A 27,004-nucleotide genomic window follows, 5' to 3' on the forward strand; every position below is an offset into this window, starting at 1 on the left:
TACAGTTAGTTACATTATTATTGTTTTGAATATTTTTAACGTAAACCGTAGAGAAAATTACACTTCTTCTTTAAACAAAAATTTTATTTACAAAGAAATGACATATAAGACAATAAAAAAAATATTAATTCTTAATTATTTAATAACAGATTCTTAACTGGTATATAAACAATTACACATAAGCAAATTATAATGAAAATGTATGTATTTTCCGTGAAAAAAACTAAACTCCAAAAAAGAAAAAATAAAACGGATATTGAAAAAAAAGCCGCGTTAAACGATAACCATTGAATTATTTTACATATAAAAAGGGCTATCACTTGTCACCATAACTGTACAAAACGCATATAAAGGCATATCGATGGGGTTAGCTCCCCCAATGTGGCATAAATAATCATGTCGAGATGTTATCAAGTGGAAATACGATGGTGAACTGAAAATAGTTTCCTTGCCCTGTAGGAATTTTAATTAGCCTTTGATAGAACGAAGAACGCAAGGAGTTTACTAAGAAAAACGTTGATCCACTCTAGAAAGGAGAAGAAATAATTATTAAAATGATTCTTTTCAAGCATATATATAATACTTCGTATATGTATGTATATAAATCGATTTTCACAACATGCACTCAGGCTGAATGGAAAAGTATAATACAAATGATTATATTTATAGAGAATTACAACGAAATGAGAAACTAACAAGAGAAAAAAAGATCGTCTGAATGTATATATAAAAAACAAACAATCTTAAACAAATTAATAATTAACATTTAGATAGTTATACAAAATTTATTTACAAAATAAATTCAATTCATTGAAATATTTTTGAATATACCTAAGTATAAATTTATTTCAATACAAAAAAGACAAAGTATCACAAGTGTCACTTATAATAATAGTAATGTCAAACAAAACCGATTTATAATAATCCATAACTTTTGTGAAGCAAAGTTTCTCTACCAAAAAGAAGAATCTGTCAAATAGTTTTCGACTCCCAGTGAGACTAACGAACTGCAATTGATTCTGTTATACATAAAACTGAATTCAAAATATCACTGGTTTTGCGTAAAATGATGAATGCAGAGGTGTTTTTATTGCAACCAACTACTTGAAATTATAAGGACTATGGCGAGACACGAGGAGTAAAATTATTAATTACTTAAATAATAGACTAGTCCTATTTTATTAATATGAATTTTGCCCAATATATAATCTGTTAAATGTATTAAAATTTAAATTTTGCGCATTGCAACACTAGTATAAGTTTTGTAACACTAATCTATTTTTATTCTTTCTTTTTATTCCGTGGAAACATTAAACGTAAACAAAGTCATGTGTAACACTTGTAGTAGAATGCATGGTCAAAATTCTAAAACTAAACCTATGACAAACGAGCGCGTCCTCTCCAAACCCTGGAAATGAGCGCCTGACGAATGCATAGCATTTGTTCGCACGCCGCTTGTTAACCCCCCTCACACCCAACGTAAAATTACAGCCATTACCCCTGATCGGGTTTATTAAATTGGTCGTTTAGACCCGAAAATAGCTGAGTTTTTCAGATAAGACCGAGTTCTGTGCATTAGCATGATATATTGAGGATGTATTAAGTGGCAGGAGGCTACTTCAGGGTTATGCGTTTAAACACCTAACATATTAATCTCAAAATATTTTTCCTATTTTCATATCCTTAATACTTCAAATTTCTTTACAACATTTTTGGTACATGTATATTTGATATAATATAGTTATCTTGTAACTTTAAGTATAATACGAATTCAATTAATTCTTAATTTTTACCTTGAAATTAACTTATTTCAGAGTTCCACAATGTAACATATTTATTGAGTCGAGATCTAACTAAAATTTGTGTATATATTTTAATGTCAACAGCTATATGAAACATTAGTATTATATGGTAATATTTTTATAAAAGATAATATAACATTATATTCATATCTCCTCTCTAAGTATTTTCCTAGCACTTCATCATTTATCATACTGAAACAGGAACGATCAATCAACAGACAGGTGCGGACAACGTAACAATATACTTTTATGTAAAAAAAAAATGTCCTCAAACAAAATAGGAAATATAGTAAAAGTAGGAATAAAATAATATTCAAGTTTTAAATAAATTATTTTAAATCTGTAGGTACGTACAATTCAAAGGGACTTGAAATTTTCCTCATCCGGACAACTCGATCTTTAGGAAAAAATACATTTATATAAAAAATATTAATATAATGAAGACCTCATTTATCAAATTCTAAACATGACATTTAGACCTTCATAAAAATGATTGAAAGAACGTACTTAAGTCCGAATGTATGGACAAATAAAGGAAAAGTATTTTTAATATAAGTATATATTTTGCTATCGCTTTGTTGACGACTTCATGTTTTATATCATAATATGTAATTTAATTTTATAATAAATTGGCTCATAATATATTTCACTCCAATATTAAAGTTTTTTTTGTATCAAAATTCCATAGAAGAAAGAAACCAACAATAATATAGAAATATTTTTATATAATGTTAGGATACTTCTGAAATTAGGCATTAAAAAATTACGTACACTAATATCGTTTTAAAATGGGAAAAAATATCAACCCTTTGTTACATATTATTTCACTGTTACAGATGCTTTATAAATAGGACATTTAAAATTACCGAAATCATACATGTGTATCATATGTTCTGTTACGTAATACAACGTATATTTAATGGGCTGTATTACTCCAAAGGGCAAAGGTTAAACAAAGTAAGGCCCTTGTAATAATACGCCGTTCCCGTCAAAGTACACAAACAGCCACAATAACATATAGAGGCTATTGTTTCTAAGCAAATTTAACAAATGTTATTCAAATACTCCTTTTATAGACTAAACCAAATAAGGACAAGTTCAGATTTGGTTGCCGGTTATATATTTAACTGAAACAATTTAATCTTATCACAGACACAATCAAATCGTGCCTTAAACAACGACAGAGAAGCAAAGCGCGGTTTAACTGTGTATTTCAGGATTAGGGGAGTATTGTTTGAGATAGTGATGCGCTCAAAAATCAACATAGAAATACATATGTACGTAAAATCATTCAAATGTTAATAATATTATCATTGCATATAAGGGATCTATGGATATTTGTCTCTATTAGTAAAAGTATTCAAAATTTTCGTATCATTTTACTAAAACAATACACTGAATTTATTAATGTACGCAATAGTTAGATAAGTTAAATTAAAATTTGTGCCGGCAATTAAAGCATAAACTATCAAATAAATATTATACCATGAATTAATTAAAAAAATAAAACCAGAGTTATTCTAGCGTGTTATGGGACGGTTAACACAAAAAATATATTATAAAAAATTCTGTCCTGACATCAAGATATAAACGCATTTTATCGGCAATTTGGCTCTTGATGAACAGTCATTAAATAATTTCACCATGCGTGACACATGATATGTTCATTTATTTTTATTTAAAACCAGTGTGGCTTTATTAGAACGTTACGAAACAGAAATTCAACAACCTTAAATAGAAAAAACTATGAAACAAACCAAAGCAACTGTAAATAACAAACAAAACACTACATTCAGAAGACAATACTAAAATAATTAATTGTTTTAAATTAGATTAACAACAGAAAAATTTACTGTGACCTTAAACACACTTTTCTTTCACAAGTATTCTATTGAAGGTTCAATAGCACTATTCAGAGTTTCAGCTTTTAAGCTTTCGATAAGCATTTTATGAATACGATGCCCTAGTTTCTAAAACTGATTTTAAGTGCTGAAATACGTATAGACATACATATAAAGGTGTCAATGTCACTTCTAAAGTGTCAATGTACTTCACAGACTAAGTAATACAAGCTGGCTGTTTCACTTTCTCATAGATGATCGAAAAGTACTTAATAACAGAAACAGTTTACAGTAAAATCGCTCGATAAGTTTTAGTGTCGAAAGCCTAATAGACCCTCCCATTTATTCTTTTCCAATCCCAGGTTTTCTCCCCTTTTTTTCTTAAATCAAAACCGTCATTAGTGCCGAGGCACATTTATAGCAACCCGCAGAGGTGTTCATGGGCAAAAAATTATCGCAATTTTATTATGAGAGTCTTTTTAGAAATTAAAATTGTTACTGATATTTTCCATGCTTAGCCTCAGACCTCGTCTGATGCCAAAATCTTCTGTAAATCTTTAAATATTTTAGCTCCAGTATCTAAATAGTACTCATATCTGTACAAAGGTGTTATTTAGAATTTCTTTAAAAGTCAATCAATTGTCATTTTCAAAAACTAAATGTATTAATATACATTTTAAAACTAGAACAATCATAAAATATCGCTTTTCCTCACATCAGCTTATTTGAAAAGCGAACAAAAGCACAAATATAGGTCACAAGAACGTTACCCCAAATCGAAGTCAAGCGTTGAATCTGGGTTAGGGTACCGGAGCATTCTAACTCTGAGATAACAAACGGCTAGACGTATTGTCCATTATTAAATAATAATATAAAAAAAACAGTACAAAATATAAAGGTATCACTGCTGAGTTAATTACATTTTTAATTAAGACGTTACTAAGAGCCGGATAAAACTCTCAATTTGCATAAGATCATTAGCCGAGAAGGAAAGCATAAAGGTGGAAAAAATTAAACGCAAACTCAATTTCTTTCATTAGCATATCCGAAGCGATATTCGAGGGCGTATAAGAAAAAATATATAAATATTTAGTGTTAATATTAAACTTGTATGCCAACTGCAGTTTGTTAAGACGGGTTCGCTTCCCCTTCATTCGAGATGCGGAATACATTGAAAGTTAGCACATAATCGTTTGAAGTTTCATCACTAACAATGAAGTCTAGAACCAAGTTCTAGAACTTATACCGTCACGGTGCTATCGTGATTTATGTATGTACACAATAACATCATAGTTGCCTGTTGTTTATGAAGATATAAAATTTCAGGAACAAACGAAACAATGTATTCGTATTTTATACGAGACTCGAGAAAAAATCGTCGAAGTGATGTAAAAACAACCTTTTTTCAAAGAATAAATATCACATTAATTTTTAATTCATTATATGCTTATCATTTTTACAATACAATAAAACTTTTTATATAATAATTTTAAAAATATAACACTTTTATCTCTTACACTCAATTTCGTTTTTATGATTTAGATTTTAAAAAAAAAGCATATTTAATGAAGTGTGAAAATTTAAACTCAATATGTGATACGTTGCCCCTTTTTATTTGTAGACATATATCAAAAAATTCAAATGCATGCTTGTTCGTTATTGTTATATGTCTGAAACAATAAGACGAGTCAGTTTCTATGAGATGTTGGCAAATGGTACGAGAAAAAATGTCGTGCAAAGTAATACAGTGACAAATACGAAATAAGTCCCAGATAACATACAATATAGATAACAAGAAACTAACTTTCTGATATTAAATAATGTAATCAATTTATTATAATAATACAAACGTATAAATACTCTTTATATAATGCAATTACTGAAGTCCCTTTGTCTGGATATTAAGATTGTAACAAAGCTGTAAAATAAACTGTACAGAGACAAAAGCGGACGTTTCAGTTGAAAGTTTAATTGTGTTAGCAGTAAGATGGTCCGACACGGAATTTGTTTGGGGAAGAATTGACCTAAAACAATTTATGTCAAAGAAAATTAGTAAAAAAAGTGTTCTTCATAGATTGACGGAGGAATTATATTATAACTCAATAAAAATGATATTCTAAATACAATAATGAATATTTTGTATTCCAAGTTATGTGATAAAAATCTATTGCGTGGTTAACATTCATACTAAACCCTAATTTTACGTGAACAGGAAAATATGTGAATTCAAGAGAAAAACAGAAACATTTCCTCTGATAACAATGAGTGATGTTTGCAGACAATGTGACAAGTCGCTATTTTATTGCTTTTCACGGAAAACCCAGCTTCTTATAATATAGAGATGAATATGTAGTTTCTACTTTTTTTATGTGCGAGTCTGTATATATATTAAATATAAAACATATTTACTAACCTACTTGAAACATGTACATTATTAAAATGCTTTTAAAATACTAATAGTAAGTATTTAAATTGTTCATGTCTCAATAATTCCAAAACATGTTACAGTCACATTCAATTCCTTAATTTAATGGTTCATAATAAAAATTTATTCAAATGTCATTTAACGATTTTACTGTTATGCATGTACCACTTGATCTATTTATCGTACGTTAAAAATGTCTTATATCATGTTGGAAAAGAACTGGCACTCTGGCATTGCTGGACCTACTCGTAAATATGTATGTTAAATAAACATATACAAGAAAATCACATGGAAACTGGCATACAAACAGCATCACAATCGGTCGATTCGTTTATGATTTGCGATGGCACAGACAAATACATACACACACAAGCAGAGAGATCGCCGTCGAACTTATAACGCCTTTCGTTTTGTGTCGGGAGTTAAAGACTAAAGTAACTACACGCTTATCTTGGAAATAAATGAAATTTGTGCAAGTAGAGGCGTTTAAAATTAAATTTATACACAACACGTCTTTAAAACATTTAGATGTCTAAATAAGCGTTCTAAATAGTGGAGGTGAATTTAGTTCAAAACTACAAAGGGTTATATATTTTTCACCCATATCAAGCATTATAAGAACGCTCACTGCATACGAGAGTGGTCTTGTGTAAATTTGAACTCCCTAGAATTTGCATAGCAGTTCCTATCTGAGTACACTATCTATTTAATAGTATGAAATATGATTTAAATATAATATTTATTCAAAAAAAATGCTTGTTTTAGTTTAAATTAGGGAAAAAGTTTTAACAAATCAAACGTGTCGCAATAATTTTCTTGTCAGACAATAAGTATACGCATGAACCGACAAATTATCCGAGATATATCTATCTTCACAATAAAAGATCACTAAAATAGGTTTAACATTTAACCATAAAAAGATAACAGACAAACATACAACAGTATCCAGCTGTTACAAATTGTTGGAGCGAAAAGCACCGTTGCATTTTGAGGGAATTTCCGGTACGCAGCCTCCGACTGCTGTAACAATATTGGATATTCATCAAAACTGATGTCGGATACATCATTCTAAAGCTTTTTTTAAACAATTTTAAAATTGTCATTCTAATGGCACTGTTTCTTTAATCGTAATTACCTTGCTACAAATTATAATATGTGATACGCATTTTAACTTTACTTCCATGATCCTGCAGTATCGTAAATCAGATGTTTGTAAAGTTTTCCATGTTATATGAAAAAATAGTCATTAAAAATCAGGTTTATACTCATGGGACATGGAATATAACAGACTATCGCTACATTTACAGGTAAAATACAATAACTTTTTTATTAAAATATTTTTAATGTATTTAATAAAAACGTTTACAAACACAAATAAAAAAATTGAAAAAATAATAAAGTTTGTGTGTAAGTGAACTTTTATTGTTAAGCAATAAATCCTATTCGGGTAAAAAGAGTACTTAAATTAAATATTAAGGTAAAAGAAAAAACCAGTGAAATATTAATAGTAAAGAAAACAAGTATTCTCACACTCAGGTAATAAATAGGTAACCGAAAACTTTTATAAGCCGTTAACGTTGTAACAAAACTTAAACATTTATCGCGTTTGTGATTTACGAACTCCGCGAGCAATTATTTGTATTGTATCGTCCTTTAGTTTTTCTGATTTATTCCTTAACTCGGATGTTTTGTTTATCATTCTCCTTAAAAGTTACCAACTTCTCCCATATATTTGAAGTTTTTTCGCTTTGAAATTACTTGGACGTCGTTGGTTGTCATGAGTGCACGAGACGTATGGCTGGGGATTTAGAGCAACAAAAAATACAACTCTACACTAAAATATTTATAACAATAATAAAAGCAAAAATTTAATGTTTTTTGTGACGTATTATTCTATCAGAAAAGGCCACTGTTAAAAAGAATGAAGAATTTTTATATTTATAAAATGTCTCGTAACTAATAAATGCTCCGATTTCACTGGCAATAAAACTTGGATCATTCGATCCAGAATAGCTTCGCTATACCCAAATATATACGTATTATCGTTGACATCCTATAAACAGTTATTTCCATCGATAAAAAATATATATTTCAATATACGTCATTTGCATTGATATCATACTTTATAAATTATAAATATAAAACATAAATCAAATAAAAACCACCGAACATAAAACAAACATACTCGTAAAATGACCCTACGCTTCATGAAACCCAATTAATTTAAATTCAGAACAAATACCGCTATCTTTAAACTTTACATCCACCCTCTGTAATTACATTTTAAGTCAGTACACATTACATGACGTATAAAATTTTATTCGATCAGGCTTAGTCGGGACACGTAGATTTTACGATCGGAGATTCTAAAACAAATTAAAAATATTCAGATTTTACGGATTTAGTATAGCTAATAATTGAATTTAGCTGTTATAAATTATGCTGTGTTTGTTGAGGTCATTCATATTTACAAGGCAGTGGTATCGAGATTAGTTTATTACCTTACCATGGAGGATCTGTTTGATAAAGTGAGGACAGGGTATTGGTTTAAAATGTAATATGGAAGATTATTATTGTATTTATTTGTAAACAAAAGTGCAATAAAATTTGATTCAATGATAGAAACCATATAGTTAATAATCAAAGTGACAAAACAAAGAGAATAATTCAAAAAAGAATTTAATTGAACATGTTACAAAAATTTTATCAACACAACAACAAAGTATGTATTCAATAAATAATTTATTTAGTTTGAAATCGTTTTCACTTATATAAATTCAATTGAAAACTTAATTTAAAATTCCCTTTATATTTTTTATCTAGACGAAACAAATAAAGACAGTAATTTATGTCTCTTTTAAATCAAGAATTTCATACATTTTTATGACAAAAAAAAGAAAATTTACGGTCGGTGTTTTGAAAAAAAAATATCTTATTTCCATCTGATAGTTAAAACATTTAATTAAAACCGTTTCCAGATAACGCCGGGCTGAGATTCGAGGGAAATATCATGGGAGTTTTAAAAGGTCTTCTGGAATAAAGCTTTTTTATTACCTACTGTTTACTGCGCCGCTTTCAGAAGAAATAATTATGATTGTTTTACAGAAATTACCTCATCAATTTAAAAGCACATATTTACCTCTCTTGATTACAATTTCATTAACAGACGTTCTTTTTTTCATAAAACAACTGACAAATTATTGTAACAGATTTAATGTTTTAGCATTATTAAATTTAAATAGGAATGTTTGATCCAACAAATAAATAAATATAGGAAATAATTTATTATAATATATATATTTTCTTTAACATTTACCCATACATGCAAACCAGAAATGTCAATGAGGAAAGACCTGTTCAGATTATAAATTTCGTCTATCAGCCGAGGCCTCCGCATTAAATTGTTCTTATCAACTAAGAACTCAGCAAAACAAGTTCAGAAATATTCATAAATTTAAGAAACAAAAACCAGACACAACAATACCGTCCAATTCCATATAATAGTTAGGCAAGTTACCTCAGGACATTAATCAGGACCGACGATTACCACAAGGCACTCAAATGGCCGCACTTAAATTCCCGCAAAACTTAAGCTATAAAGAAGCTAAGACAAAGTCCTGCACATTTTTCATTAGAGGGAAGAAATTTCAGCTCTCTCGTAAACAATTATAAGACGTGTCCGGTTGAGCTAATTGCAGTGCTCTTTGTTCCCACCGTTTAAACTGAGATATTGCGAATGGTTTGTTTTAAAAGGTTTTTTATATTTATTACTATTTTAAGTTTATGACTTAAAATTTTTATAAGTAATATATGTTATAGAAACCCCAAACTTCCCGGACATCGTTTCTCAGAATGTTCAACTACAAAGTTTCAAAAATATGAATTTAATTATTTTAAACGTTATACTTTTGCATAATTTTTATTTTTATTTAAAATCCATTTAGTGAAAATTGCTTACTTCCTAAAACTTAAATTATGGCAATTTCATTAATTTTGATAAATTTTCACAAGGGCTATCCCTAACCGTAGCTACGTTCATTTGAAACGCTAACAGATATTAATAAAGCGCTTTACATCAAAATCGTCGTAACTGAATACAGCGCTGACAAAATTATACAAATGAATACAATTTGCCGCAGAACGCTTCACAGGATCCAATCTGTTACAATTATTTATATGTAAATGGAACGCTTTAAGTTCTGTCCGTCCTTCTATCAGGTATTATCAAAGTTTCCAAGGTATCTCGATTCCATAATTTAAATATATAATATACAAAACTAATAAACCAAAGTGTTATGTCCTCTCACAAAAATTACAGCTGTTAGATAAAAAACGAAATGTATAAAGTTGAGACAAGACACTTTAACACAATAACCTTAGCATCGGAAAGAAATTTTATATCCATTTTGGGATTAAAAATATCTTATCCGTCTCGTAAAGTTCAGATATAATAAACCAGGGTTTTACATACAAATACTGATTAAAATGTTAAGGAAGTATTTATATTAGAATACTGAATATAAATAGAAATAAATTTTGAAATCATAAAGTTTGTTAGTCTACATGCAGTCAAGATTAACACACGTAGCTAATAAACACAATGAATTGTTAATTAAAGCATTAATTTTTCCATTGTTATGTTTGTTATGTGGTCTTGTAATGTTTAACTAAAGTGGCCAAGCTAACGTGTAGTTGAAAAACATATTAAGAGGCAATACATTTATAACACAGACACAGAACCCGTGTTGCCGTCTCAGTACAAAGTGTCATTAGTTAAAATTACTGAACTCGGCTATCACTCCCCGGGAAGCAGTTACGAAACTTCAGGAAAGGGCCAGAATTACGTACAGAAAGGGAAGTTTTTGAGATATTATATGTATTATATATACGTGTTTCATAAAAATCATTAATTAGTACAAGTTTTATTATGCAGCCGTCAGCGTTTATATAGAATGACAATTCTTGATATAAATAAATACCATGAGATTATATAGAAAAGATACAGTATTGTATTTTAGTTACAAGCACCGCTAAAAGATTTTATTCATTAGTACCGGCTTCTTTTTAATCAAACATAATTTAATTTAGTTCTCGGGTCTCAGTGTTGATATAATAGAAGTGAAATTCATTATTAACAGTATCAGAAACTTCAAGAACAATAATGGAGGACTACATAATTGAGCTATAATAACATTAAATTAAAAGTTTTGTATCAATTAAGAGATTTAAAATAAATCAGACAGCTATCTGGGGTTCTTAACAGGAATTACTCATCGACATGTTGTTTTTTTTGAAAAAAGTGATAGATGTTGTCCTTCATAACTTACACAAAACAAAAAATATATTTTTGAATGTTGACCTTTTTTAATATTTAAATCATAAACTGAACATAAAGAAGGTTAAGGTGAAACCGCAGATTGCTTAGAAGATACGACGACGAGACGAAAACCGTTCAGCATTACACGCACTCACTGTGCGGTTGCGGGTTCCATCGCATTGCAAAAAGAGGAGCTTTAACAGTACCTGCGACTTACGACCCAGGTGTAGGTTTACGGGTCCTCTAACTAACGCACGTTAAACGCACACCACCGTCCAAGCGCGTCTCTCTACCTAACCAAATTTGATGCAAGCCTACTAGAGCTGAATCCGAAGTACGTTCTAAGAATGAATTGATGTTAGTCCTGGATAGCCCAAGTCTTTTAGTGGTTTGTAGAGAGATTTAGCTGTCATGCTTCTCGCTGCCACTTCTACCGGGCACAAATAAGGCAAAGAATTAAGTAATTGTTGTTTACACTCGATTAAAGATAACATTGTCAAGATAAAAAGGAATGAATTTAACGGCTATAAAAAACGACAGCTAATCTAGTTTCTCATAAATACATTTTGCGTTTACAATTAAAGAACAAATTTTATCTCATAGTTGAATAGGGATGATGGACATTTAGAACAGAAGGGTTCTATCACCTTAGAAAAATCAAAGTGTTTAAGTCTATTCTAAGCAATTTGAAAGGCGATAAAGAGCAAGCACTTAATATTCATACAACATGTGAAATGATCCGAAAATATGACGTCATGAATATTTTAACTTCAAAAATAAGAGGCTCGTTGATGCAAAGGGTCACAGAAATACAATAAGTCGGGGCTCCGTTCGGATTTTGGGACACAATTTAAATTGTATATTAGGCTGTGTATTTGTAATTTAGGGGTAAACGAATACAAAGAGATGTTTATAAGAAAATCCAATTGGGTAGAAATCTCGTGAAATTGGCAGCAATTTGGAAAATACGGAATATACCAGCGCTTCCGGTGCACTTAAGTAAATTGACGATGCAAATGCAAATCCCGAATAAATTGGATATATTTGTGGCAACGGCTATTGTATTGGTGATATTATTATAATTGCTTAAACCTTTAAAGGATAAATACATCCGAGTTATAAATCCTATTTAAACTTTTTTATTATAACATCAGAATTCAATATTCCGATTAACATTTCGTAGATTGCAATAAATAATACTAACATATATTTTATGGCGATTTCCTCGAGGGACCAATATTAATTTCTCGGACCGCCGAAATATACATTTTTCTTGGACATCAATCAAAAAGGAAGTGACGTCACCGCTCTACGGGAGAGTATAAGCATGGAAACCTCTTACACGCATTGCGGGTACACTAATGCTATTGAAGTACATTATAGAAACCTTTCGGTGGGAAGTTAATGGTTCTTTGGCAACGAAGGGACAAATGGCTAGTATATATCAAGAAACTTTCACCATGCTAACTATTTGGTTAGAACTAGGACACTTGGTTACTGCGACAATCGGTTATTCGTATAGTTTCTTCATCTGTCGCTAAAATTATATTCCTTATTTATGAAACAATGACACAACAAGAAAAAATTATTAAAGAAAATATAAAAAAAAATATTTTTTATTATTAATTTCAATTACACAACAAATGTCGGAGGGTTAATTCAGTGTAAACTATTATATGATCAGTAAAAAATGTAAATGAAACTACATATATAAAACGTTCAATTCCAAGAGACGAATAATGAGCTTAAAATTTTCGTCCATTCATATTCGTGTTAGCGGCAGGAGAGTTCGCTCAATATTTTCATAAAAGAAGACGAAGCTGATTCATGTTTATGAAGAAGACAATTTGCACTAACTCGGTATCAGCGGCTTGCAGTGTAAAGAACTTGATTAAAGCCATTTGTACGAACGAGCCACATTTGCGAGCGTTTCAACAACAAATTATGATCATCACGGGTGAAATATGAGAATATTTTTCTATGCTGGCACATAATTGAATGTATAGCGATATATCTCGCAGTTGTATATATAAATATTATTATCCAACCTCAAGTTTTCAGAACGTGAGATGGGCACGTGCTGTTAAATAATTGGCATGAGCGTCATTTCAATGGCAGGACCACGTGGTGTTGGAGTTGACTCGCACGTGACTGATACAATCACCTTACTGAATACGTAACATGATGTGGAATAAAAACAAATCGTTAAATCAATGTAATATTCATTAAGGGCATTAAAACCAAAAAGATATATTTATATTGTAAATATTAATATCTATATACATATAAATATGTGACTACTTAAATTACGTTTATATATTTCACAATAACAGGGACACGGATACACAGATTTCGTCAATTTGTACATCTGTAGCAAAATAATATACATACCCGTGGGTTTAAATGTAAAACAACAAAGCGTTGGATTGAAAATTATAATGAGTACGTAATGTGAGACTGATTTTGTCAAAGTAAAATTATTAACTTAAATTAATGCATATATCATATTCAAATATATATTTGAAAAACCGATTTTAACAAACATTTCAATGTTTTAATAAAATCAAATAATATAAATGCAAAACTTTATCTATGAAATAATAATGTTCACAAGTAAAAGATGTCTGGAGAAAAGTTGCCTAATTGTAGAACATTAATTTCTTTAATATTTATGTTTAAGAGGATTTACTAACAAACTAATTAACAACTCATTTTTATTTTCTGTCCAAAGTTTAAAACTCGACTTTTAATTAACTGTTAGTTGAACAATTTATAAAATATTGGTTTTATTGTTCCATGCATTCATGATCACAGATGCAGGGGAAATATTTTCTAGTAAATAACCACAAGCGAATGGTGAAAGAAATAAGTTGTGAAGGAAACGATACTTATCGACTGATAAAAACACATAGATATTATATATATCGGCGCAAGCAGGTTCAATGACGGATGCAACATGAAAATAACTGGCATCAATTATTATAACACCTTATTGGTCGTCGTTACTATTGTTAAAAGTAAAACGAAATCAAAGAGAATAGAACTATGTTTGAATTCTGGTTTAAATATGACGTCTGGACGCACGACAGAGGACTGCAGAGTTCAGCGAGTGCGGAGCATAAAGAACCTTCGAGAAATACAAGAACATTTAGAAGAATTGAAGTTTCATTTTAAAATATCTGGAACTTACTGAAACAAGTGACATTAGAGACGTCAGCGAGGCTGGCGTCCTGTCTTTAAAATAATGAATTTGTAATAAAGTTGTCTATTAAAAGATTGCATATTCTTCCAGCATCGTAAGTACTTTCGATTTTATATATGATAACATAAATAAAATCAAAATCTTCAATTTATAGACATTTTTAGGTCATAGCTCAATAAACCGAAAAAAATCGCTTGACGCAGTACACAATTCAAGTGTTCCATAATTAAAGTACTATCCATGACGATTTTAGGACCATTTCCTTTATTCCCTCATTCCGCATACACCTAACAGCGCAGCGTGACAGGCGTGGAGTGAATGGTTTTATACTTTGAGAGTTCTCTGTCAGACTCAGAGCGACTTCATATGTGATGAACCGTTAAACGGGAATCACTTCAAAAAGAACATCTGGCTATAATTTATATACTATATTGTGTATTACGAAAGATAATTCTTATTATTTTTTTATTGTTATTCTTTCATGACCATGAGAAAATTAAACAAAAGCAAAGAATTTTATTTACAAATCCATAGATTTATCATGAAATAAAAGTTTATTGATCCAGCCATTATGGATAACCAGTAAATTTATTTTTTTATCATGCTGAATGTTTACAAATCTTTTTCCGAATATATTTCAGACGAGAAAGTTTGAAATACAATGTATGTTGATGTAATGGGTCTCTAATGCAATGTGCTTGACTTATTTTAAATGACATTTCAATTCGTGTTGCATTTCGCATTGGTATACATTCAATAAAATTAACGATAACGTGTACATATTTACTGAGCTATAAATTATAACTAATCAAGTTTGTGGTTTATTTATCATTAATTAATTATGAAGATTTATGTACAAATAAAAACGCTATGAAATGTTTCCACTAAAGTTAATTTTTATTTTACTGAAATTTTTATTAAGTTTTCATCTATACTTAAATGAAACTAGTATTATACTAGGTTGCTGCAAAGTAACCGAAACGTCGGGATTATGTAGTTTTTAAATAATAAAATCCGCGTAGTAAATCCGAATAATACTAGTTTCATTTAAATGAATACTCGCGAAAATCTTAGATCTCATTCCATCTATACTGTTAAAGCATTTTGAATGCTGTTATAATTTCAGTTAGACCTCGGAGCGTTTTCAAAACAGTATTCAAAGAGAGACAATCAAGAGATTAAAAAGGGAAAAATCCTATTACTGCTAGATAACATATGAACCTGAATAGACAAAATGTTTTTGATTAAATTATTTTTATTTAAGTTGACAAATATTTTTCGTATTGTAAGTCCTGACCAAATCATACTTAATGACAGCTAGATTTAACTCGCAGTTCATTATCATATTGGCAATAGAGGGTAGACAAAATGAATTAATAAAAACAACATTATTCGAATATCAAACAATAGATTTAATAATAAAATCCGAAACCATTTATTTTTAACAATGTCCTTCCGTTTGAATCCGAGATAAGCTTGATTAAGTTTTTTTTTTAATTCAAACCGACCGTCCAAGAGTCGAGATTAAGTGAATTCGAACCGATTTTTAAAAAGATTTTAATGTTTAACGAGAAAAATGTAAGGGTTATATAACCCTGCAATTTATTGCTCAAGGAAAATTTGTTTAAATTTATTGAAAAAGGTTTGGGTTTATTTCGTACATTTTAATTCTAATTTAGCTAGCTTTCTTATTTACTCCGAGAAAAAGATGTTTATCAAATGGATTCGAGGAGAATTTAAATTAAGAAATTACAAATTCTGCAACAAAACCAACTAAAAAGCGATGAAATCAATACGTGTTCAATTCAATATGTCAACCTTGATGTACTAAAACATTCAAATATACACTGAAAGAGCGATAAGTCAGTTTATTCTAAGTTCAACCTTTAACATCCATAGCTCGCCAGCCAAGTAGCAATCGAGTGTCATAAAACACCGCGGATAAAGGGGACCATGTATTAGGTCGTGAGTAAAAATAGAAACGATGATAACATATCATTGAGATAGACGGACGAACTAACAGTCGTAAAGTCACACATGAGGATGTAGTGCGCTTAGTGACTGCGGTGAAGTAGACTTGCGATTTAAATTTGGCGAAATTTGAGTTAAATGTGAAATAAAAAAGCTTATATAGGTTAAGTAAAGAACAGATTTAACCCAAAAACAAATACAAAATCGAAATACAAGACTTTAAGTAAAGTCAAGGTAACTTAGTTTGTGACATTAAATATGTTAATTGTTAAATTTATAAATAATAATAGTTGCTGTTTAATATTTCGATGTATTGAAGTTTATTCCTCAGCGTCTCATATAGTTATTAGATAATAATCTTGAAGCCGGTTGACTGATACCTGACAATTATTTTGGAAAGCCTTTTGCGATGGAACTACTCTAACACTGAAGCGCCTGATGTCTGCGTAGTTTTTTACAGCCTTTATCATTACGCATTCTGACAGCCGACCATCAAACGAGCAGGACCCCTATAAATAAGCTACAGGGTTCCAGATTGCCCGGGTATAAATGAAAGGGTACAGGAAATTAGGGTTTTTTAGGCGGCAACTCGCTCTCTGTACTTTCGTTATAAACCATTTTTAACACAGTGGAAATGTTTTGATGTTTTTATTTCATTGTTCAGTACTGACTTATATTAATACCGATATACTCAATGAGCCATAACCAAGGTGATGTTGTATTGAATGAAATTGTTGGTTTTGTTAATCATTTTAAAAAGTATAATTTGTTGTATTGGATACACGGATATAATTTTTACGTCTCATTAGGGTATCACAGAGCATTACGTCTCTATTGCATGGAATATTAGTAATAGAAACAGTTTAATGTATATTTGTAATTAAATTTATAAACGCAATCTTAATTTAAAACACAAATTAATGTAAATGCAAAGCCAAACAACTTGCAGGGTAAACGATAGCTTTAAGGTTACAAGTTCGGAAGTTCGTCTAGGAAACTGCACGATGATTAATTATTTAATACATTATTAACTGAGACGCTCGTCTCCTCGGGATTATATGGATTTACAACGAAGTAATATAAAGCTGAGTTTACAATACATTGTTAATTAAATTTATAAGGAAGTCTGCACAACATCGCTTACGATTGACTAATTCTATCACACTGTAAAAAAAGGATCTTACTTAATAAAATATTTATATAAATAGTGTAGCTGACCTTAATATAGCAATATAGAAAAGACTCAATATATAAAAGATAATATGCACTTCGCCTTAATGTAGGTGAATATGTCACCCATCCGTTCCGTTAATACTACTAAGTCTGTCTAAACTCGGAAACGTTAAGTTATCTATGCACTAGACAGAATTTCATTAAGAACTGAGCTAGATACTATAAATTACTCATTCATTCCCAACTGCAACTGATGCTCGTTTAAAAGTTTTCTATTACTTCGTTTATTATATTTTCTAAAACATGAGACTTAAGTGTCCATAATACGATTCATTAAATGGCGACTTTGATTTAAAATAGACATAGAAAATATAGAGTACAATATCCATCGACACGAGTAGGTTTCGAAACGGTAATCGCCGGAATATCTCGTTTGTCTTGTCTTGCCTATAAAGCTATTGAAGTCATTACGACCTCATGTCGATAATTTTTTTTGATTATATATTTCCTATAACATAATTTTTTATTCATAGTATTAACTGAATACTGTATTAATCTTAAATACAATCCTAAGTTCCACTTGAGAATTAAATGTGAGGTAGTTGCGCTTAGATGTCGCTATCGTGTGGTTATTTCAATTATTAATACATGTTTTAAATAAAAAATTTAATAAAAGTGACAGAAATCTTAATATATCTATAAGAATTATGAAATAATACACAAAAAAAAACATGAAAAAGAAGTTTCACTAGTTAAAAAATAAGGTCCAGTTTTGCTATTGGATTTTAAAAAATCGTCCTGGAAAATGTAGATTTACATAAAATATCGTGCTTATGAAACATGTTTGAAGTTACGTAAGGCTAACGAAGGTGGCCCAATCATCATTTAGCTAATCAAAACCTCTAATTAACATGCATTGTCCATTCATATGGCGATCCTATAGTGTAATTTAACTCGTACAAGTTTTGGGGTGAAAGGGCCATAGCTCATTATTAGACTCGCTGGACAATGGACTAGCATTCAAAATTGGGACATCCATGTTTCCTATCCCAAAGTTTATTGTTAATGTCTCTGTCTCAATTTCTATGTACGGCTGGTTAAAATAGTGAGAAGATTTTAAAGTCAAAAACGTAACTTTATGAATATCTTATTTTACCAACATTTATTTAACGTTACCAAGTGTAGTAAGAGAATTTTTCTGATACGACCTTGTTGCGAAAATGTTTCTTTTATTTTAAACAAAAGTTTCTACCTTAACAACGGGAGTAAATTGAACAAAAATTTTTGAAAAGCAACCTTTCACCTGCAGCAAAAATGAAATTCTTTCATATCGTACACCGCTACGTCCGTCTCAGACAGCTGACTCGGATTAGTTTTTTAGCTCAAAACGAGTAAAAATTGTGTCTTTGTTGCAGGTTTGTTTTTAAATTCGTAAACTAAACTTTCAAGAGCAGAATCACGTGCATTCAGAGCGCATGTTGCATTAACAGTCGAGTCTTATAGAGGTTATTTACGAAACAAACTAACTTTTCATATAAATGGGATATAATCCTCTCTTTTATAGTAAACTTTTAAGATTCGGATTACCGTAATGCATTATTCCCAAATCCGTCATTTTGGTTGCATCACCATATCGTTATTTACATGAAAGATGCCTTTACGAATACATTACGATCGTATCAATTTATTTATGCAAAATATCTCTCTAGAGACAACGAGAAATCTTTACCGTTTATCGTAAATAATTCAGCAATAAAAGAGCAAACTAATACCCAAAGTACTGATTTCTGAATTCGTTGTTCTATTATTAAAAGCCTTGAATCCAGGCAGTGCCTCAGTATTATGTAAATATGTATAATAGCTGAATATAAATGGGCTTAATATGCTAGGTACTTGCTAAGCTCTAGACAGGAAATTTGATTTTAAAATTATTCATTGACGAACATTTTGCTACGAACATTAGAATTCAGTAATAAAAATTGTGTTATATGAAAATTTAAATAATTCAACAATATAGAATATAACTTGAAGAATAATTATCAAATTAATTACAGCATAAATCCCAAGTAGTTTAAATAAAATTAAAGTAGACTTTCATTTCTACCTATCATTCCCGCGAAGTTAGTGAAACAAAGATCGCGACCCATCCATTACAGACAGACTGCGCTTGAGAGCCAATCGGAAATCCAATTTCCGATATGATACGATCCGCTAAGAGATTGCTGAAATACGCCAGCGCACGATACAACTTAACCGATTCTTACTCCACTAAACGAATCTGGGTTACGAGAAACTGTTTCTATAATTTAATAAAATTTATACCGCGTTTGTTCGTTTAAATAAATCTGCTAACAATACTTTTCATAATATATTTTTAATAATAATTCTGAGTCGCAAAAAAAATTATAAGAGATCTAACGACTCTATATCAGAAACATTACTTGATCCGATACGTTTTAGGAACACAACGTTGGTTAGTTTTCCTAAATACATAGACGATACGCTTTGCTTCTTTAGTTTTCTTGAGGGACCAGCTTTGGGTGGTCTTCCTGGCCTCTTTCTAGATGTTCCGATATGATTTTTTGTTGAACAACGCAAATAATTTGAATCTGAGATCATGTGATCATCGTCCCGTTTTGGATCGTCCGTTTCTTTATCCTTCGTCATTAAATGTTTTTGTAATATTTTTTTCTCAGTTTCGTGATCTCCAGCATTTCTAATGTTAATATTGTCTTCAGCTGTATCGTCAAACTTCAATCCTTGTCCAAAAATTTCTTTCATTTTTTGTCTACAATTAAAAAAAGCGTGAAATTAACCAACCTTTAAAACGTTTAATCTTTTCATAAAACTTACCTCACTTCGTCAGCTGAATTGAAATCAATAGATTTCAAATTGTCGATATTGTGAACAGTCTTATCTAGAAAATTTGATGCGCCACTTGCATGAGGGTCATCTTTCTCCTCCGTTAGGTCACATTTTTTACCATTAAGTTCAGTTCCTAATTTTAACTCTTCATTTTCCGTCATTATTAAAAAAATATATATCAAAATGGTATTTTACCAACTAAATAAAAATGTAAAAACATCATGACATGAAATAAGAATAACTAATACTGACTTATGTCATATTATGACAGATAGACGTTGTGGTGAAAAAAAATTTGATGTCCCAAAAATGTTAGTCACTTTTTCGTTGACTATTATTATTAATTGTTATAGTGTAAATGTGTTATAGCGTATACTAGTGAATAGCTTGGGTTATTTCATGTTTTATAGTAAATAAGCATTGCTGTTACTTACATTTGTACAAGGGTTTATAAGACACAGATTGTGCTTAAGGTTTTTTAACTCGATAATTTTGGAAATTAGAGTATATTTTAAAAAAACTTTCAGATATAGAAGAAGATGCGCCACACACACAAGAAGTATGACCAATTTGTAAGAAGAGCTATAAAGCATTTATATATCTTTTTAATACATTTAAATTAGTAAAGTGAAACAGGAAAGTAATAATATATTTACTACTTAGTATGTATAAGGAAAATTTTAATATTTGTATGAAATTTAAGGATGTTGTATATTTAGTACCAGAAATATATTTGAGAGAATGTTGTCATGATTATTAAAAATACTCTCAAGAGAAATCAAAATTCAAAGTTTTTTTTATTATCTTGGTAATGAAAAATATTGACGTGTATTTAAATTTTACCCAAACATTCATGAGCTCACCCACTTCTGCCCGTGTCTTAATATTTAGCGACATAATATTTTATATCCTTGAGTAGCTTTCGCCGAAATAAGCTTAGGTGTTTAATCAACGAGATTAAAATATTTATTATCCAGATCCCTCACCTCAAAGTCTTGGTCCAGATGCAAATTTAGATTAAACATTCATATGTTACAAAATGAAGCGGTTTGTTTTCCTGAAACAAATAACGACACTCCAGGGAACAATACTTAATACGCTTTATGAGCGAAACTCTTGGCTGTATGGACTGGTTGGCTAACATCTGAAATTGCCTTCCAGTTGGTTAACTTATGTTAAAACTTTCCAGAACTTTCTTTTGAAATTGAAAGAAAAGTATTATATATACATTACGACGAATTTTTACGAATTTTATCACATTAAAATGTGTGATCATAAATATACGACTTTAAGTTAAATGTAAACTTTGTGTACCAAACTTTTCCGGAGTAAGTCTTATTACAAATGTACTCCTAAGCTAAGCACCGTCATGACCTTAAGGGGTAAGTAATCTCAGAAGGCCAATAAGGCTGTCCACGAGCCACTGCCACCCTGTGCCGAGCTATTCTCGTAATGGAATTAGCTGTTTATCCACACCGTGCTTTCTTAGTGCCAATATTGTTGATGTAAAGCTTTGCTGGAAGTTAAATTCCCATAACAGAAAATAATATTATGATCGAAAACTTCGAACCTCCATTTGAAATAAAGAGCGATGATTATTAATCTTGTCTAATCAATGTTAGTATATGAATTATCACAGTAGAGTTTTTCATTGCTTAATTACATGTGAAACCTTTCTATCGATATAAAGTTTGTATTATATAACATTTTAAAAATTTGTGCAGAACACTTTAAATCTATGAGTGACTGCTGTAAGCCCACTTTGTTTATTTCAATTCAAACATACTTACTGGAACTTATTTTAGCGTTATCTTAGATTGTTTTACATTGAAACTGCGTATATACGAGTATATATATATATATATATATCTATCTTTTTTTTTTGTAAGTGTAATAGTACTTCTAGCTTTTCAATATCTTGGAAACAATGTCAGTAGCAGCCGCTATATGCGTCAGTAGGATTTATGTGTCACCTTACTCCTCGGTAACCCATTGCTGATAATTTACGATTCGGTACTTCTATTTATAGAGCTAATGTTGATTGAGTGTGGACTGTCGAATAATAGAAGTATGTTTACGTATTGCGAAGGTTCTTGAACCAATAAAATGTCTTTTTTTAATTTTCAGACCTTCCAGATTTCCTTTTATTTTAACAAGACTAAGTACCCTAATAAACTCAGTCAGAATAAGATCTTTCAAATAATAGAAATACGCTAGGAACTGAGTCCGTAAAATAAGATCAGACATTACAGTAGTGGGCTCAGATGGTCCGTTAAATGTACCCGCGATGTTGAACGAATTCATGTATTTTTAAAGATTAAAGCGAACGAGGCAAACGGTACTGTTGCTTCAGATTTAATGACTTTCTTTACTGAAATTTGTTTTTGTATACTTATATATGCCAATAGTTACTTCAGTTGCAATTGTTCTTTCTTATTTTTTGGTATGAAATAAAATATCATAAAAACATAAAAAAAAATTATTATAAAATTATTTTTTGTGATTAAGTCAACAGGACAAACAATAAAATCTAGTTTAAACTTATGTACAAAAATAATAAATATATTCTATATTTAAAAACTTCTTTATAGAAATTCTGAAATAGTTGATATTCTCTGATAAAAGATATCTGAAGGAAATATTGAAGAATTACTTAGATTCCATCTAGAGTATTTCCGGAGATAAGAGCCTTCATGGAGCTTCAGTCAGGGCTTTGAATGCTGCAAGCGCTAGATGTTCTTTATAGCACTGATAAGATAGAAAAGGGTAATAATTTAGAAATATAAAAGAAGTTATTTAATTCATTTAATATTTTTTTTATGAACTATATTCTGCTTCGAATTTAAACCCAATATATTAATGTTTAAAACAGTACAAAGTTATGAAATCAGATTAAATTGTCTGAAATAAGGACTTTCCATCGTGCGTCAAGAATAATTCCACACTGGATTATTAGTTCGAAATCATTATCTAAAGAAATTTTCATATAAATTTACGTACAATTGTATGTAACAAGTCCACATTTTACTTCAAAAGATGAAAGTGACAAATAAGATTAATTTCCATCAGAAATATAAATCACGTTATAAAATCACCAGAATATAATCAAATAATTTAATGTTCATATACTTCAATTATAAACGGAACAAGAATCAATTGTCTATCACTTGACATGAAAGCCGTCAATGACCCGACGATTGTATCCATAGCGTGTAATTGATGACAAGTAAATGATACCTCCAGGCTAATTGATCGATTTTTAACAATAAATTTAATATATTTTTGTGATCACATAACTTAGATAGCCAGAACGACATCTTAATTTCACACTTAACCTTTTTTATATGTATGTTCGGGTACACCGTCTTTTTCTTGCCAAATTTTCATTATTATTTTGTATTTCATATCGTCCTATAATTTTTTTTAAATGAAATTGATCCCATCAATTTAAATAACATAAAAATTCAACAAAGTAAATATAATACTGTGAATAAGGACTTAATAATAATATATTTTTTAAAATCTTTAAAGTAGTTATTAATAATAGAGATACAAAGAAAAGTAGAGATTTTAATAATATTATGACCTCCCAAATACGTATGTAACAAAAACTATTAAATTGGTTATTAAAAACGCTTTTAGAATTCCATTTGTGTATAAAACATTTATTAATTTTGTACAGTCGACGAGCTCTTCCGAACACTTGGATGAAGTGGATGCCATTTTCACCTTAAAACAAAAACATGAAAGAGAAACCAATGCTATGGAATTAATTTATAAATTGTTTCAAGTAATCGTAAGTTTCGTTTTATTGTACACGAAATTTTAAAAGAGCTAGATTCGTATTACTTGCCTTATATAAATATTATGACATTTTACATTCATCAACATAATATGATGCCAAACGCGTCACCGGTAATTTTTTGCATTTTCCAGCGATTATAATTTTTTTTTTTTGAGTGTGATGAGAGAATTATAAAGCGTGTTATCTATTTCTTTAACGAACTGATTACATTGAATAAAAATTTTAACAAGCATTCACAGTCAATTATTTAAAACCTTTCAAAGTAACGATTTCGTTCGAAAACTACACTCGTCCCACATAGCCTTTTAATGAATATCTGGTTACTTTGCTCGATTTAATTTACATATTATTGATATATTTTTGTAAAGCGTGTGGAACTTAGGTGTGGACTTATTAATAGATTTTTAAGTTTATATTAATAGACGAAAACAAATCGAGCGAAAGTGTAAATTTAAAAATATATAACGTTAAAACTATAGTTTTTCTATGGAAATTAATAAGTCAGGTTTAACATACGAGTCCTTTCAGGTCATTATAAAAACAACACTTTCATTTCAAGTTATGTACTAAAATCTAAGTTTGACAGAAAAAATACTTAAGAAAAAAAAATTTAAGATCTTCACCTCACGATCTCGTCTCGTCGTAAAATGTAAATAAGCTACAAAAATATTTTCCAACAAAAAATCCAAGGGTCCGCATAATCAGACATTTTTATGAAAATTGTCTTCCTGAATAATTAGCCGGTGCTATCGTGTTATCAAAAACATGAATTTGTAAAAGTAAAAAATTATAAAATCTCGCTTTAGATTATAATTGATACAAATAATTGCATACATCATTTGCATCTAAAAGACGATACTTATTAGGGCATGCCTCATAAAACTTTATTTATTAAACAGAATCACCTGCCGTTAAGGTTTCAAAGCGAGCGTTTTTTAGCACAAATTAGATTAGCGTGTGGTGCTCGGGGGAATCTTCTGCCAGTTTAATTTACCTCCAGCTAAATACAAATCGCAATAGAACTTAGGAAATATGAAATGAAACATCAGTAAGCATAAATTAAACTAATCACATTCCGTTTGTTCCTTTATGATGAATGAAAACCATGCGGACAAAGACATTTTATAAATAGATATATTAAAAAGAAATATATTTTAGATCTGAAAAGATAAAAATAAAACTTCTCCCTGCTTACTGTAATAATTTAACTTCCTTTCGAGTTCTGTATCAACAGTTAGTAGCTTCCCATTCTCTATTAAAACGGTCCCCTGGCTAGTTCAAAAGTGGCTCAGGTGTACTTTCAAATGGTACTGGTTGAAATCATTTAGTCCGGCCCTTTAGTCCCCAAGGAATAATTTATTTTTATCTGCCGACTTACAAGTCTGCTAGATTTGACCGTTATATGGCTAAGCGGATTATTCTGACTTTCACGTTACATTAGCGGAAAGAGTATTACGCTATTGTCACATTTCTTTTTTTTACCCATATGTTTTCTTAATCTATTTTTCTAATTAACAATATGTAAATACATAAATAATAAGTCATTTTATAGACCGGGATATCTAAAACGTGCCTTATTCGACTTTTAATTAATTAACAAGCAACGTAACAGAAGGCTCAACAATTAAATACATCAATGAGAATATTATTGCAAAATAGCAATACCTAAAACGTAAACCTGGTATATGTACCATATTATCTTTATAGGATCCCTCCCATATTTTTACATAGGAATGCTCGAAAGGAATACGTGTTTCTACATAGGAATACATTATATTTATTATTCACCAAGAAAAAACAAGATCAAAAATCGCTATTCTTGCTACGATATTTCAAACTGAACGCAGATGTCTATGACCAGACATATTATTGAAATTTTTTCAACCAGAATCAATCATCCCCATACATTGCACCGCTGAACCTATTCAATACTAATGTATTTCACAACAATAGCTCGCACAAAGCATTCGGATCGAAAATACCTGGATCGTTCTACCCGATCCGTTTTACATTGTCTACCAAATTACTTTAGAATTTAGTTGAATTCCTTTCCTAAGGCTATAACAACACAACGGTACAAATAAAAAGCTACAAGTAAAAAAAATTTGTAAAGAGAAAAATATTATAACTGGTCTAGATAGGAACAGAGTAAAACGTATGCATATATTTTTTGTTCCTATCGTAATTGGTTTTAACATTTTTTTGAATTTGCGTGTTGTTTTCGAAGTAGTGCTAAAAATACCATAAGTTCACGTAGCAATGGTGCTCAGTAGTTAAGTTACATAAAACAGTTCCGCAACAATTTTTTCCGATCTTAAGTTCGAGATCAAGTTCACGCATATACAGCCGACTGTAAAACCTAATTCCTTGCAGCCAAAACAAATACAAAAGAAAGAACAGACTTAAATTTACAATACTATATTTAATACAAAATATGCTACAAGTACTAACATTAATTATAACACAACAGTTTCATTATCTTAAACACGCAATGACCTTTGCGAAATGCATATTAAAACATTTTTTAAAACACACGCGAACAATGAAATAGTTATTAAGAAATCCATTGTTTTAACGAATATCATTTTAGATAATGAATTTTA

The 27,004-nt window shown here is 30.1% G+C and overlaps 2 protein-coding genes across 7 annotated transcripts in view; both read right to left on the reverse strand.

Annotated features, from left to right (window-relative positions):
- Positions 1-27,004, reverse strand: part of LOC116770994 (uncharacterized protein CG43867) — a 165,057-nt gene that overhangs the window by 130,644 nt on the left and 7,409 nt on the right. The gene's annotated exons all lie outside the window — the stretch shown is intronic.
- On the reverse strand, positions 20,057-20,853 carry LOC116770995 (uncharacterized). Its single transcript, XM_032662696.2, has 2 exons — positions 20,585-20,853; positions 20,057-20,519 (listed from the first exon to the last, which is right to left on the reverse strand). The coding sequence occupies exons 1-2, from the start codon at positions 20,755-20,757 to the stop codon at positions 20,135-20,137; spliced, it is 558 nt and encodes a 185-aa protein (XP_032518587.2). The 5' UTR covers positions 20,758-20,853; the 3' UTR covers positions 20,057-20,134.

Source organism: Danaus plexippus, chromosome 7 (assembly GCF_018135715.1).
Source record: "Danaus plexippus chromosome 7, MEX_DaPlex, whole genome shotgun sequence".
NCBI lineage: Eukaryota > Metazoa > Arthropoda > Insecta > Lepidoptera > Nymphalidae > Danaus > Danaus plexippus.

Coding starts and splice junctions, on each gene's coding strand:
- LOC116770995 (XM_032662696.2), bottom strand. CDS start 20,757: ATGACGGAAAATGAAGAGTTAAAATTAGGAACTGAACTTAATGGTAAA. Junction 20,520..20,584: donor AATTCAGCTGACGAAGTGAG/GTAAGTTTTATG, acceptor TTTTAATTGTAG/ACAAAAAATGAAAGAAATTT.